General features: G+C 42.2%; 1 protein-coding gene across 1 annotated transcript; it reads right to left on the bottom strand.

Moving 5' to 3' along the window:
* Positions 1–2769: 2769 nt before the first annotated feature.
* Positions 2770–12478, bottom strand: DYNLRB2 (dynein light chain roadblock-type 2). Its single transcript, XM_039227057.1, is given in 4 exon segments — positions 2770–3014; positions 3778–3945; positions 9568–9643; positions 12394–12478. Coding segments are annotated over 4 exon segments (291 nt in total). The 5' UTR covers positions 12397–12478; the 3' UTR covers positions 2770–2970.
* Positions 12479–12613: the final 135 nt, after the last annotated feature.

Raw genomic sequence — 12613 nt, 5'->3', positions numbered from 1 at the left:
ACCCTCCCTGCTCATGCTGTCTCTCTCTCTCTCTCAAAAATAAATAAAAAACATTAAAAAAAAAAAGAAATAGAATAAAAGACCAAATAGTGGTTGACTGAATGAATATCTGTGGCCATTTCACCTAAACGTACTCTAGTTTTCTATTCAAGGGCAGTAGATTCTTTTCTAATGTCAGAAAAGTAAGGATATTTTGCCCCAGGTCAAAGACATACTAGAGATCATTGTAATTGTCAAAGACTAAGAAAGGGGGGAAATCCAAGTCTTAGTCTATGGTGATTTTTATTTTTGAAGAGGATAGGTAATCTAACTAAAAAACCAAAATGTACCCAGTAAAAGGGACTGTGAGAGGCTGTACTTACAGGAGCTTTGGGCAAGCTCTTGCCCATTCTCTACCAGGATGGCCCTGCTATTCAGTGATGAAGATTTGGGAGCTTGTAATGCTAATGATGTATAAAGGCATTTTCAGCTATTTTATTAAGCTGGCATTTACAGGTTCATTATCATTAATATTTATAGTTGGGATATGTTCCCCCAGAGAGTCTGCAAATAGCTCTCCCATTGTTCAGGTAAAGTTTATAGCAATATGGGGAGGTACCAGTGAGCCCAGGCCTGTACTTCTCATAGGAAACAAAAGCTTTGGCAATGGTTTTACATGGATGTGGATCTCTTTAGTCTATGCATTCAGGCACCTTTTAAATAGAGTTAATTAACGATGCTGTTATGAATCCAGGGGGGGATGTGGATGTCTGTGTGCTGGAAGGCAGAGAGAGGGGTGGGACAAATCCCCCGAGATCATATCCGCCTCCATTGGAATTGGTGTTGGCAAGTTCTACCTTTTGTTGCCACAGTCTCTGTCTCCAACAAGGGTTACAGTGTCCCCTGGCTGCAGAAGTGAGGGCAGGATGAGAGCAGAGTTCCCTGCTCAGGAGGACGGAAGGGGCTTCTTCCCAGGAAGAGCCCACACGGAGCCTGGGCACTAGCAGTGGCGTCATCTGCCACTGCCGGAGACTTCCCACTGCTACATCTCAAATGGGGCTTGAAATCTCTGGCTGGGTCGGGAGGAAGGAAGTGGCTTTGCCACTCAGCCGTGCATCTGCTGGTGAGCTCTGGGCGGGCCGGGAAAACTATGGCGAGATGACAGATTTAGGAATTGGAATCAAATGTTACCTCTGGTACATTTTATAACAATGAACTAATTTTTACTTCCTAAAAACACGTTTTTGGGAAGGGGTAGAGCCAGTCTCCCAAGAGCATAAGCACCAATTCCATAGGCATGACCAGTCCAATACGAACCCACATGCCCAATTCCTGAAAGTCACCTGACCCATGATCAGGTGAAATCCTCACCTGTAAAATCAAGGGGTTGGATAGGTCATCTCTGTGGTCCTGTGCCTCAAAAGTGCATTTTATTGCCATTTGAATTCTAACAAGACCTCGTTTATGTTTGGAACTGTCAGCAGATGCTGAAGCATCTGGGTGAGTGAGTTATGGTACCAACACCTCTTTGGTCTGAAGGATGAGGTTGGGTCCAGGATGGTGTGTCTGGTCCAGGTCAGGATGTGGAAGGAAGGGAAGGTCCGTGACTAAGATCTGCTCTTCAGCTAAATCTTCTCTATTTACAGGCTGCATCTGGGTCCTGTCTGGAGGGGCTTGGGTGTGGCGAGCAGGTGGCACTGGGGATTCTAGGGACAGGAACACAAATTCGATACCACCTAGAGGTGGAAAATAGAGAACAAGGTGTTGTAAAAACAGCTTAAAAATTAGAGACACAGTAACCAAGTGCAACACACGACCCTTGATAGAATCCTGGATTAAAATAAAAAAGGCTGCAAAGGACATTACTGGGACGATTGCGGAAATTTGAATATGACTGTGTATTAGATGGTATTGTATCAATGTTAAATGCCTTAAATATGAAATTGGGGTTATGGTTATGTGTGTGTATGTGTGTGCGCGTGTGTGTATCATGTATATCTAGAGAGAGAAATTTACTTATATCAAGAGAGAGATGAAACAAATATAAAATATTAAAAGTTGGTGAATGTGAATGAAGCTTATGTGAGTGCTGACTGCTGTTCTTTTTACTCTTCTGTAGGCTTGAAGTTATTGAAAATGAAAAGCTGTGGGAAAATTACTCAAAAGTCAAATATGCGCTATAGTTAAGGGAACTGGGTAAAAGGCACACAGAATCCCCATGTTATTTCTTACGAGTTCATGTGACTCCTCAGTTATATCAAAATAAAAGGCTTAATTAAGAAAGGAGAGGATATGAGGCAAATATAGCAAAATATTAACATCTGTTCTAATGGGTCTCGGAAATCTGTTCTATTTGTTCTACTATTAGTTTCATTATTTTCTGAATGTTTGAAATATCTAGTAAAACACACACCCTCTGGAGTTATGGGAGGAGGTGCTCAGCTGTGGGGCTGACCCTGCCGAGGGCCACTCCTCGGACTTTTTATGTCCTGGGTTTAACCTGGAACAGCATCTAGTGTGCCTGTACCTCCTGCGGGGATCCATGGGCCCTCCTGGGCTAATGGAATGGGCAAAAGGATTCAGCCACACACCGATTCTTGGCGTACCTCTAGATTATGAGGACTGTTGCAAGGCAGGCTTGCTAGGATTCTCACTAGAATCCTTCAGTTTGGTGTACTACAAAAAGAAAGAAAGAAAGAAAGAAAGAGAGAGAGAGAGAGAGAGAGAGAGAAAGAAAGAAAGAAAGAAAGAAAGAAAGAAAGAGAAAAGAAAAAAAAGAGACCTCCATATCAGAATTCATTTATTACATAACTAAATCACAGCGTTACAATACACTCGAAAGGGACTAAAAGAGACGTGCGGAATAGTTTAAATGTAAAAATAGAAAATAGTGTCCGAAAGGTCGGTTAGATGGGGATATAATCTTAGTAATAATTAAAGAGTAAAGCATTTTCAACCAGGCATCGCAGGACTGGCTGCGCTGTAGCAGGCCTATTCACATGGATTCTGAATGACAATCAGGAGATATTCCTTATCTGTGGAGAGAGACGGACAAAGGACAGAGTTAATCCACTGGAAGAATTCAACTTACTGAGTGAATACTTCAGCTCATCTGCTTTTCTCTTCAAAACATCGCTTGGACTCTCTGTAGACCAATGGCTTCCCACCCCGGCTGCACGTCAGAATCGCCTGCTAAGCTCTCAAAAACTACCATGACTGGGACCCCGGTTCCAGACGTTCTGATTTCACCGGCCTGGGGGAAGGCCTCTGGTATCAACAGCTGTTTTTGTAAAGCTCTCCAAGTGCTTTTAATGTGCAGCAGGGTGAGAGCACAGCTCACAGTGTATGGGTAATTATGATCTTAGAGATCTTCTCTAGATAAGTTGGTTCTAGACTAGACTCGGGAGCGTGAGTCCTGTGTTACACAGACATTGGCGAACCCTGTGAATGTAACTCCTTCAAGGAGAGAAGTCTTTAGGCAGGCCCGGTGGATGTGTTCTCTCCCAGGGAAGGTTTAAGACCCTACGGGACTTTGATCCACTCCCTACATTATCCCTATTTTGATTACTGGTAATAAATGCAAATGGACAAAACTCAAATTCATCAAAGGTTAAGTCTGCCGCTAATTTCACAAAATTTCTAGGTTGGGTTTTTCGGATTCCACCATCTTCATTTTGTAATTGGAGAATATCACGTGCCACGTTGCATGTTAAAATCTGTATGTCCAGTTCTTTGAAACAAAGCTTTTATCCAGTAAAGGAGAAGATGCTTTAAATACCAAGTGAAATGCCACATTACCTGGGGCTACCATGATTTCATGTTTCTTTGATCGGATCCTAAGAAAGGTGAGGTCGTTCTGAGGATCAATGTCACGGACCGTGCTCCTGGCTTTCATTGTCAGCTGGTGAAGAAGACCCGCTTACTGAACCGTCGTCGAGTTGTCCAGGGTTGTTCGGATAGGAATCCCTGTTACGAGAGTCGCTTTTGGGTTAACATTTTTGCTTATAAAAGGAATCCGCACACTGTGGAAATACTGGAAAATACGGATGATTGTAAAGACGAAGAAAAAGTTATGGCCGATATTACTCACCGGTAACAATTCTAGTTTCTTTGCTTCCAGTCTTTTTGTCTTTACGTGGATCTTAAAATATAGTTGCGTCAAACCATCATTACAAATTTGACTACTGCTTTTTTCCTCATTTAAATGACAGCATAGACAAGCTGTTCTTGTCAGTGATACTGTCATCAAATTATTTTTAATGGCTATGCACTATTTTATAACATACCCTTATTTAACCAATCCCCATATCGTTAGATTGTTAGGTATTGTTTTTTGGTTTTCGTGCACACTGTTTTTGGAAGGTGCGAACTCGTTATTTCAGAACTGAGTTCACATGTTACTCTACATGACGCCCTCCTCCAAGCAGCCGGTCCATAGCCATTTTGCTTTGAAATGCCTGGTCTGTGGCGTGGTGCTGATTTCCTCCCCCGAGACCAGCAATAGAAAGGGACATCACAGCACATATTGAGGAGTATATCAAAAGGGATTTTAAAAATTTTGGGGCGCCTGGGTGGCTTAGTCGGTTGAGCGTCCGACTTTCGCTTAGGTCATGATCTCACGGTTTGTGGGTTCCGGCCCCGCGTCGGGCTCTGTGCTGACTGCCAGCTCAGAGCCTGGAGCCTGTTTCAGTCTGTGACTCCCTCTCTCTCTGACCCTCCCCCGCTCACGCTGTCTCTCTCTCTCTCTCCTAGAAAAAAAAAATTCATTGTGACTCCTCATACAGCATTTTGCAAACCTTAAATTTTATATTAAAGAATCCAGCCGCAAAGGCACTGGTGTTGCTGGGCATTCCCTGGCTTGCGCTCACTCCTGGCTTAAGCATTATTAAATTTAGCTGCTCCTGTGCTCTATTGTTCCATTATGCGAATTTAAAACTGAACCTATTAATTTAACTGGGAAAATCCAGCCAGACAAATATGCAAGTATAATTCAATTCAGTTCAAATCAATCCAGTTCAATTCTGGTCACTCACTCGGTGCTCAGTGCTTACTTTTTAACAGGTGCTGTGTTGGGTATTTTACACATATTGTGTCTCATCTGAGAGGGCTTTCAGATTATTGTGAGAACTACCAAACAGCCAGGGAATTCCAAGGATTCGATCTGCACACGTGCCTTTAATTTAGGGGGCTGTGTGAAGGTGAACTTGGGGTTGCTGTCGAACCCCACAGGCACCTGAATTAAGGCCAATCAATGAAAGAGGCTAACACAACTCTGGGCTGTCCCTCAGAGAATGCAATTCCAGAAACTGTTAAGCAAGAGGGGACGTGGAGAGTGGAACACTATTACAATGTAACGATTTTACCAGCTTTTCATGAAACTCTTCGAGAACCTCCCTTCAGACTGTGAAACAGTCTCTTTTAAGAAAACTGTTCCGTCTGGAATAGGTCTTGCCAAACAATACAAGGACAAGATTTACAGGAAAACCTGCTCAATAAACAAAGTTTTATATCAAGTTTGTTAATTTCTGTATTATTATTTCTTGGCCACTTTCTCCCGAAGTCAGTCATGCCTTTCACACCTGATGAGACGTCACAAGGCACCTGTCTTTAATAGGCAGGGAGCTGAAAGGTAGCAAGCACTCAGCCTTTTAAGAGCCCTTTCTGAGGACTGGTTTTATTTTGCATCCTGAATAGTGACTACCTCCAAAGTGTGCGCTACTCAGTGTCAAAACACAAAATACAGCCAGAATAAATTATTTAAAATGTAGATGACAAGATTATGAATCCAATGCTCAGGCCTATTTAGTTAGTCTATTCATGATCCAAGTCAATAAATAAAACAGCTAGCCTTTCTGAATAGTAAGTGCATGCCGTGGAAGCTCTTGGAGGTTTTCATATCCACTGTAGACCACTTGGAAGAAAAATCAATCAACAAATATTTATTGAGTTTTTGCTTGGTACCGTGGAAGGTAATTAAAAAATAATTTATTAAGGAGCAATTTTAGCACATGGCATAAAATTCACCCACGGCCCCTTCTAAGAGGTGACCACTGCGCCCCGTTTCTCTGGGAACCTTGCAGAGATAGTCTAAGTGTGTTCAAGTATGTTTTCGTTTGTGTTCTTTGTTCTTTAATTCTATTGTTCTCTAGTCTGTAAAAAAATTTTTTCATGCAATACTCTTGGAAAATTGTTCTATTCAGTACACATAGAGCTACGGCTAGGCGTGTTAATGGCTTCATCACATGACTGTTGAATGGATGCCTTGTGATACACGTAACGAGTATATCCTCCCGGTGGGCATTTAGGCTGTTCCCAGGCTTTGACTTTAATAAGCAAGGCTACAGAATATGTCCGTGCGCATGCCATTTCACGTTTGTGTGTATGTATGGTGTAAATCCCCACGATGGAACTTCTAGGACAAAGAATATGAATTTGATATTGCCGAATTTATGGCACTACTTTAAAGTATGACTCTTTATGATCCCAGTAAGCTGGTTCTCTTCAACTGTGTATTTGTACTTGGGTTGAGTGTATTTCAAAAATGTAAGGAACTGGCTGGCTGATAAAGTCTAATGAAATTCAAATGATTGATGGTTAGAAATGTCAAGAATATGTAAAATTAAGAGCCTACGGAAATCAGGCTTATATACATAAGAATATGGGATAGTTATGACCGTCTGAGAAATAGATGTATTCACCAGTATCTGATTCAACAATCAGTACCGCAATACAGTAAACCATGAATGGTTGTATAAATGGGAAACTGATGTTAACAAAGAATCTACTCTAATAAAAACCTATACCGCTCTGCAGTGGGCTAAATTGATAAATCTGTTTTATTGTCATGGACAGGATGCCTAGGTTTTACTAACAGTGAAACTGAAGGACTCCATTTAAGATGCCATATGAGGAGATGTAAATGTATAAACATGGTAGAAGGCCCACCTCGCCACAAATAAAACCTGGAAATATGTGAAAATGATTTACTGAGAATTACAGTAAAATCACCAGTGGTGAACAAGAACACGTGAACACCGTCTTAGTTAATTTTTTTTTTCAGTGCTAAGGTCCCTGGGTCTTCTGAAAGCTGCCAAGCTGCACCGTAATAAATGGGACTTTCATCTAAAATTGAGTAGGCTGCTGAAATGGAATATTTTATTAATTCTGTTCACGCAATTTATACCATATGCTGTTAAGAAACATGCTTGTCGTACACACGGGTTATTAATAATCTGACCACAAACATAAGACCCTCGTTTATATTTTAGGGGGAAATGGTTAATTTGACTTTCAGAAAGGTGCCCTGAATCCTAACATAATCTGATTCCGGTAGGAGTTAATTAGAAGAAGTTAATGGGTTTTAAAAATAATACTTTGCTGCTGTTGGATAAGAAAAATATTGAGAAATTTCAGGTGAATAAAGCAAAATCAATTGTAATTCCAGCACTCAGGGATCATCACCGTAACGTAGCCCTGCCTTTTCTTCCATATTTAAGCATGTATGTGTGGCTGGCTATGTTTACAATTAGAAAATGTTGGCTACTGCTTTGTTCCCTGCTTCTTTTCATCTCATATTGTTTCCCATGACTCTAAATATTCTTCAACATGTTAAATAGAGTAATGGTTCAAGTAAATATTACATAATGAATTAAAAATGCTGGGATAGATTTATTTACTTATTTGTCTGTTTCTTTACTGCTGTTGTGCATGATGCCTCAGTGAGTTTCCTTTGCAGCTAAGTCTTTTTCTTCATCCTAAGGAGTGACGTCACAGGTCGCAGGCTATGGACATGTGATACATAGGGCTAGGATTATGTACTTTTGACTACGATCTTGTAAAGTCACTCGTAAGATGAGTTGTCCTGGGTTAAATAGTATCTTTCTCCCCCAAATTCAAGTCTGTCTTAAACCTTATCATGTGAAATAGCTTCTCTGCAGATGTAATTAGTTAAGATTAGGTCGCACTGGATTAGGGTGGGCCTGAATCCAATGACTGGGGTCCTTACAAGCAGAGAAAATAGACACAGAGAGGAGAACACCACGCGACGATGGAAGCAGAGACTGGACGGATGCGTTTACAAGCCAAGGAACACAAGGACTTCCAGAAGCCACCAGAGGCTGAGAGAGCAGCCAGGCAGGGTCCTGTAGAGCCTTCAAAGAACAGACTGCCCTTGCTGACACCCTTATTTCAACCCCCAGCCTGCACACCTGAGAATACCTTTCTAATGTTTCAAGCCACCACGCATGTGGTACCTTGTTGTGACAGCTGAAGGAAATGAATACATTACTTTTCTGAAGCCCCGCACGTAGCCCATCGTAGGGGGTGTGTGGACTCGAGGAGCATGCCAGGGATGAAAATCATTGCAGACGCAACAATGTGCTAGCGTTGCACCGCTTCCTGGAAATACTGGGCACAACTCTTTCTTACCTATAAGGCTGGGCCTTAAATTCTTTCCCTTCTGATCACTCAAGCTGGGTGAATTTATTCATTTGGTGTTTTCATTTTATTATTTGCAAAAACACCTCCAATGTCTTATTTAAGCATCAAATGTCTTAGCTGTACAAATCGGTTAAAAATGTCCACGTTGTGAGAACTATTTAATTATAATTCTGTTAAGTGTTGGCTACTGTGCTAGGCACCGAGCAATCAGTATTTCATCTAACTGTCATAACCCTCAGTAAAGTAGGTTATATTCTATTTTTAACTGCTAAGGGATTGACGTCTGAGTGTAAACAGATGGTAGTTTGTAGTTGCTCAATAAAAATTTACTGATGGATGTGAGCCAAAATAATGATTAGCTGTGAGATTCTGTTGCAAAGCACTGTGCCTGGCAGTGCACCAATTCTGTGGTTGTGCCGTGAATTCTGTGAAGTAGCTACTCTCATTTCAACGAATGCGCTGGGATTTGTGGTATTTCTTGCCTTTGCAACTGCCTGAATTAGCAGTGAACTAGCGGGAGCCTTTAAGAGATTGCCACCAGAGCTGAGCACGTAGCAATGTGCCAGAGAAAAGGCTTTGTGGGTCCTTAATGAGGATTATGGGATGAGCACAAGTTGCTGGTAAGTCTATGGATCTCCTAGGTGGAAACGCGTTGGGCCTTCTTATACTGCATCCACAAAGGCTATACCATAGGTTGTATTAAGATTGATTCTCAAAGATTTTGTTAAGTGTGGTAAAGGGACAATTTCACTTAACATGAAGACTGAAACCCTGTACCCTTTATAATGTTAAAATAAAAACAAACTGCCAACAATGATAGTCTCTCTATCTTCAATATGATAGTTTCAATGGCATTCCTGAAATATTAGAAGAGTTACCAGAGCTTGAAAAATCACACATGTATAGTGTTTCTGAGAAATACAGAGATATTTGTAGACATGTCTGATTCATATTTATATCTCTAACTCTTAGCAGAGCGCGTGGTATACAGGAGATACTTAATAGATGTTTGGTAAGTACATGTTATACCTAAAACACAGAAAATATATTTTATATTTCAAATTCTAAGATGTCTGTCTTGGGCGAGGCACAGCAAACAAGTCCTTGGTTGGTTTTGTGGGTCGAGAAGGCATCCTGTGGCATATTTACCTTCTGCATTCACAACCATAGTTCCAATAACCCCTTTATGGCTCTGGATCCTCTTTAGGGTTTCCTCCACCTCCGCCTAAAGAGATCAGGAAGGCAATTAACCAAAGGGGGGCACTGTGGTAATCCTAATCCTAAAGTAAATAATGTTTAGAAAAACACCTGCTCCCCCATCTCTTTAACCTAAGGTACTGCATTCTATGATCTCCGACCTTTGGAAGAGCTTTGAAACTGTCGAGTCCTGTCTCCAAGCCTGTACAAGATGCCTGCATACAACCCTGACATATCTCTTGGCCGGAACTCTTTAGGGATGGAGAGCTTACTACCTCAGAAGAGCTCACTCAATTTTTAACGTCTCTATTTGCTGGAAAAGCAGTATCTATATGGGACAGAAGTCTGCTCCCATTCATATTTTACTCATTGATTTTTCTGTATTCATATGAAAAATTCCTTTTCTGTATTATAGTCCTTAATTTTTTTTTATAATTTATTTATTTTTGAGATAGAGAGAGGCAGAGCACAACTGGGGGAGGGGTAGAGACAGAGAGGGAAACATGGAATCTGAAACAGGCTCCAGGCTCTGAGCTGTATAGTCCTGTAAATAGTTACAGAGCTACTGCCGTTATTTCCTTCTGTCTGAAAGTATTCCTTAGGGGTGCCTGGTTGGCTCAGTTGGTTAAGCATCCTCAGCTCAGGTCATGATCTCATGGTTCATGAGATCAAGACCCATGTTGGGCTCCATGCTGACAGCACACAGCCTGCTTGGGATTCTCTCTCTCTGCCCCTCCTCTGCTTGTGTGCTCTCTCAAAATAAATAAGTGTAGGAAAAAAAAAGTATCCCTTAGTGTGAAATCTTATTCTCAGTCCTAAATGTTACCTACTTGGGAATTCAGATAATTAAATTCAGGGTACTCTGTAAACACATCATATCACAGGATTCCAGGATTCTCTTGGTAACTTAACTTGCCTGGGTCTCAGTGCAAGCTGAATGTTCCACCATGAATGATTATGTTGGAGCCCCACTGGGTTTAAAACTCAGCTTTCTGAATTAATCTTATGCATAGACTCTACTGTACCAGTTTTATTCCCTTCTACAAATGCTAAAATCACAAATAATCTTTTTCAGACCTGCATATTACTCCTGAGTTATCACTGGATATTCTGAATTCAAACAGCACCCTGCAGAGTCTCATGATTTACCTTTTACTTCTAACATCAAATGGGTAAACGTTGTGCTACTTTAGTCAAAAGACGGTTTCCTTTTGGAATGCCCTGGTGGCTCAGTTGGTTTGACTCTTGATTTTGGCTCAGGTCATGATCTCACAGTTTGTGAGATGGAGCCCTGCTATCAGCCCAGAGCCTGCCTGGGATTCTCTCTCCCTCTCTCTCTGTCCCTCCTCCTGCTCACACACTCTCTCAAAATATACAAACATTTTAAAAAAGACAGTCTTCTTTTGCATTTGATGTGGACAGGAACACTTATTTCCTCTTTACCACAACTACAGCATTTGTTTTCTGAATTTAAGGCATTCATGTATTGGAGTCACACTTTTTGCCATTACGACTATCATCTATAATATATACCTAGCATGTTCTTTAAATTACCTCACTGCCAAAAACTACTAAAAACAAATGGAGTTTTACAAGGAAACTACACATCAGTACCACAATGGAAATCTGCTATTTGTCCTAAACAGAAATAACCATAAAGATTAACAAAAGGGAGAGAGTGCTTATTATTAAATTCTGCCCCAAAGAAAGGTCTGAGCCTGAGGTCTGATACTCAGGTGAAACATGGAAACTACCAAATGGCAGTGGTACTAAGCACCTAACAGTGCCAGGACCTTTCTCTTGGATATAGCCTCCAGGCTGGGGGGAAAAAAATGGAAGAGGAATAACTTCCTCAGCTGTGATTCATTCTGTGTTATTTGTTATTTCTGAGCTATTTTATGTAGCAACTGCTGTTTGCATCTCACTTTGGGAAACACTGCCCTAAAGCACAAGAGTGATACAGGGGATCCAATATTACATTTCTGCCGTCTTTAAGACAATGTACATAGCTCCTTACACCACTAACCCCTTTTTTCGTTTTTTCTCTTTTTTTCCCAAATGCCTCTTTCTGCTGTCAGCCTTTCCCTCTCTCCTTCCAATAGGTTTTCCCCTGTGATTTCTGCACCCTCCTAATACAATCTTTTAATTCCCATCTCCAATCCCCTTTTCATTCCTCTCTTAAAAAAAACTTTCACCTTACTCCTATTCAAACTATCCCCAGTCTCCGCTCTCCTTATTTATTTATTTATTTACTATTTATTTATTTATTTATTTAATTTACTTACTTATACTCTCTCTTCCCTTTCCTCTTTATTTTCCTTTCTCCTTTCTCAGTATCGCCTCCTCCTCCCCTCTCCTCACCCCCCTGCGCTCCCTGTCGCATCACCCTTCCTTCTCAGGATCTGACTTCTGTCTCGCCTCTTTTCAAATCTCCCTCACTGTGGAGCCCTCTCACTCCCTCAAGATTTTTCACCCCCCAATCTCTCTCTTCTCTTTCTCCGTATCCGCACCCCGCAAGTTCCACTCCCCAGAATCAACCCCCTAGATATCTATCGCTCAAGCTAACTTCCCCTATCTAGACATCTTCTCCCCTCCAAGGTCGCCCTCTCCCTCCTTCAGGGTCTCCCTGTCGCCTTTCTAAGAAGCTTCTAGAGCCCCCGGCCTTCGCCACGGCCCCGGGGCCGGCGGGCCAGGGTCGGCCTCGGGGACAGGGCAGCGAAAGCCTCCGCCTTCGGCGCCCCTGAAGCGCCGGGTCGCAGACGGAGGCTCCAGATTTACCATCGTGCGAAACTCGGCTCAGTCCGGTATCACCGCCGCCCGGGAAGTCAGCAACGCTTCCAGCCGTTGCTAGGAGACGGGGGAGGAAGTGACCTCCCGGAAGTGCGGGTGCACGCGCCTGCGTGTAGGCGGGTCCATCGGCAGCCCGCGCGGCGTCGGCTCTTCCGCCCTAAAGCAGCCTTGACGCCTCCCGGCCGCCGTAGGCGGAGGTTGGGGCCCC

This window comes from Hyaena hyaena, unplaced genomic scaffold (genome assembly GCF_003009895.1).
Source record: "Hyaena hyaena isolate Hyena2069 unplaced genomic scaffold, ASM300989v1 scaffold_1, whole genome shotgun sequence".
Taxonomy (NCBI): domain Eukaryota; kingdom Metazoa; phylum Chordata; class Mammalia; order Carnivora; family Hyaenidae; genus Hyaena; species Hyaena hyaena.
This window is presented reverse-complemented; position numbering and strand designations above follow the sequence as displayed.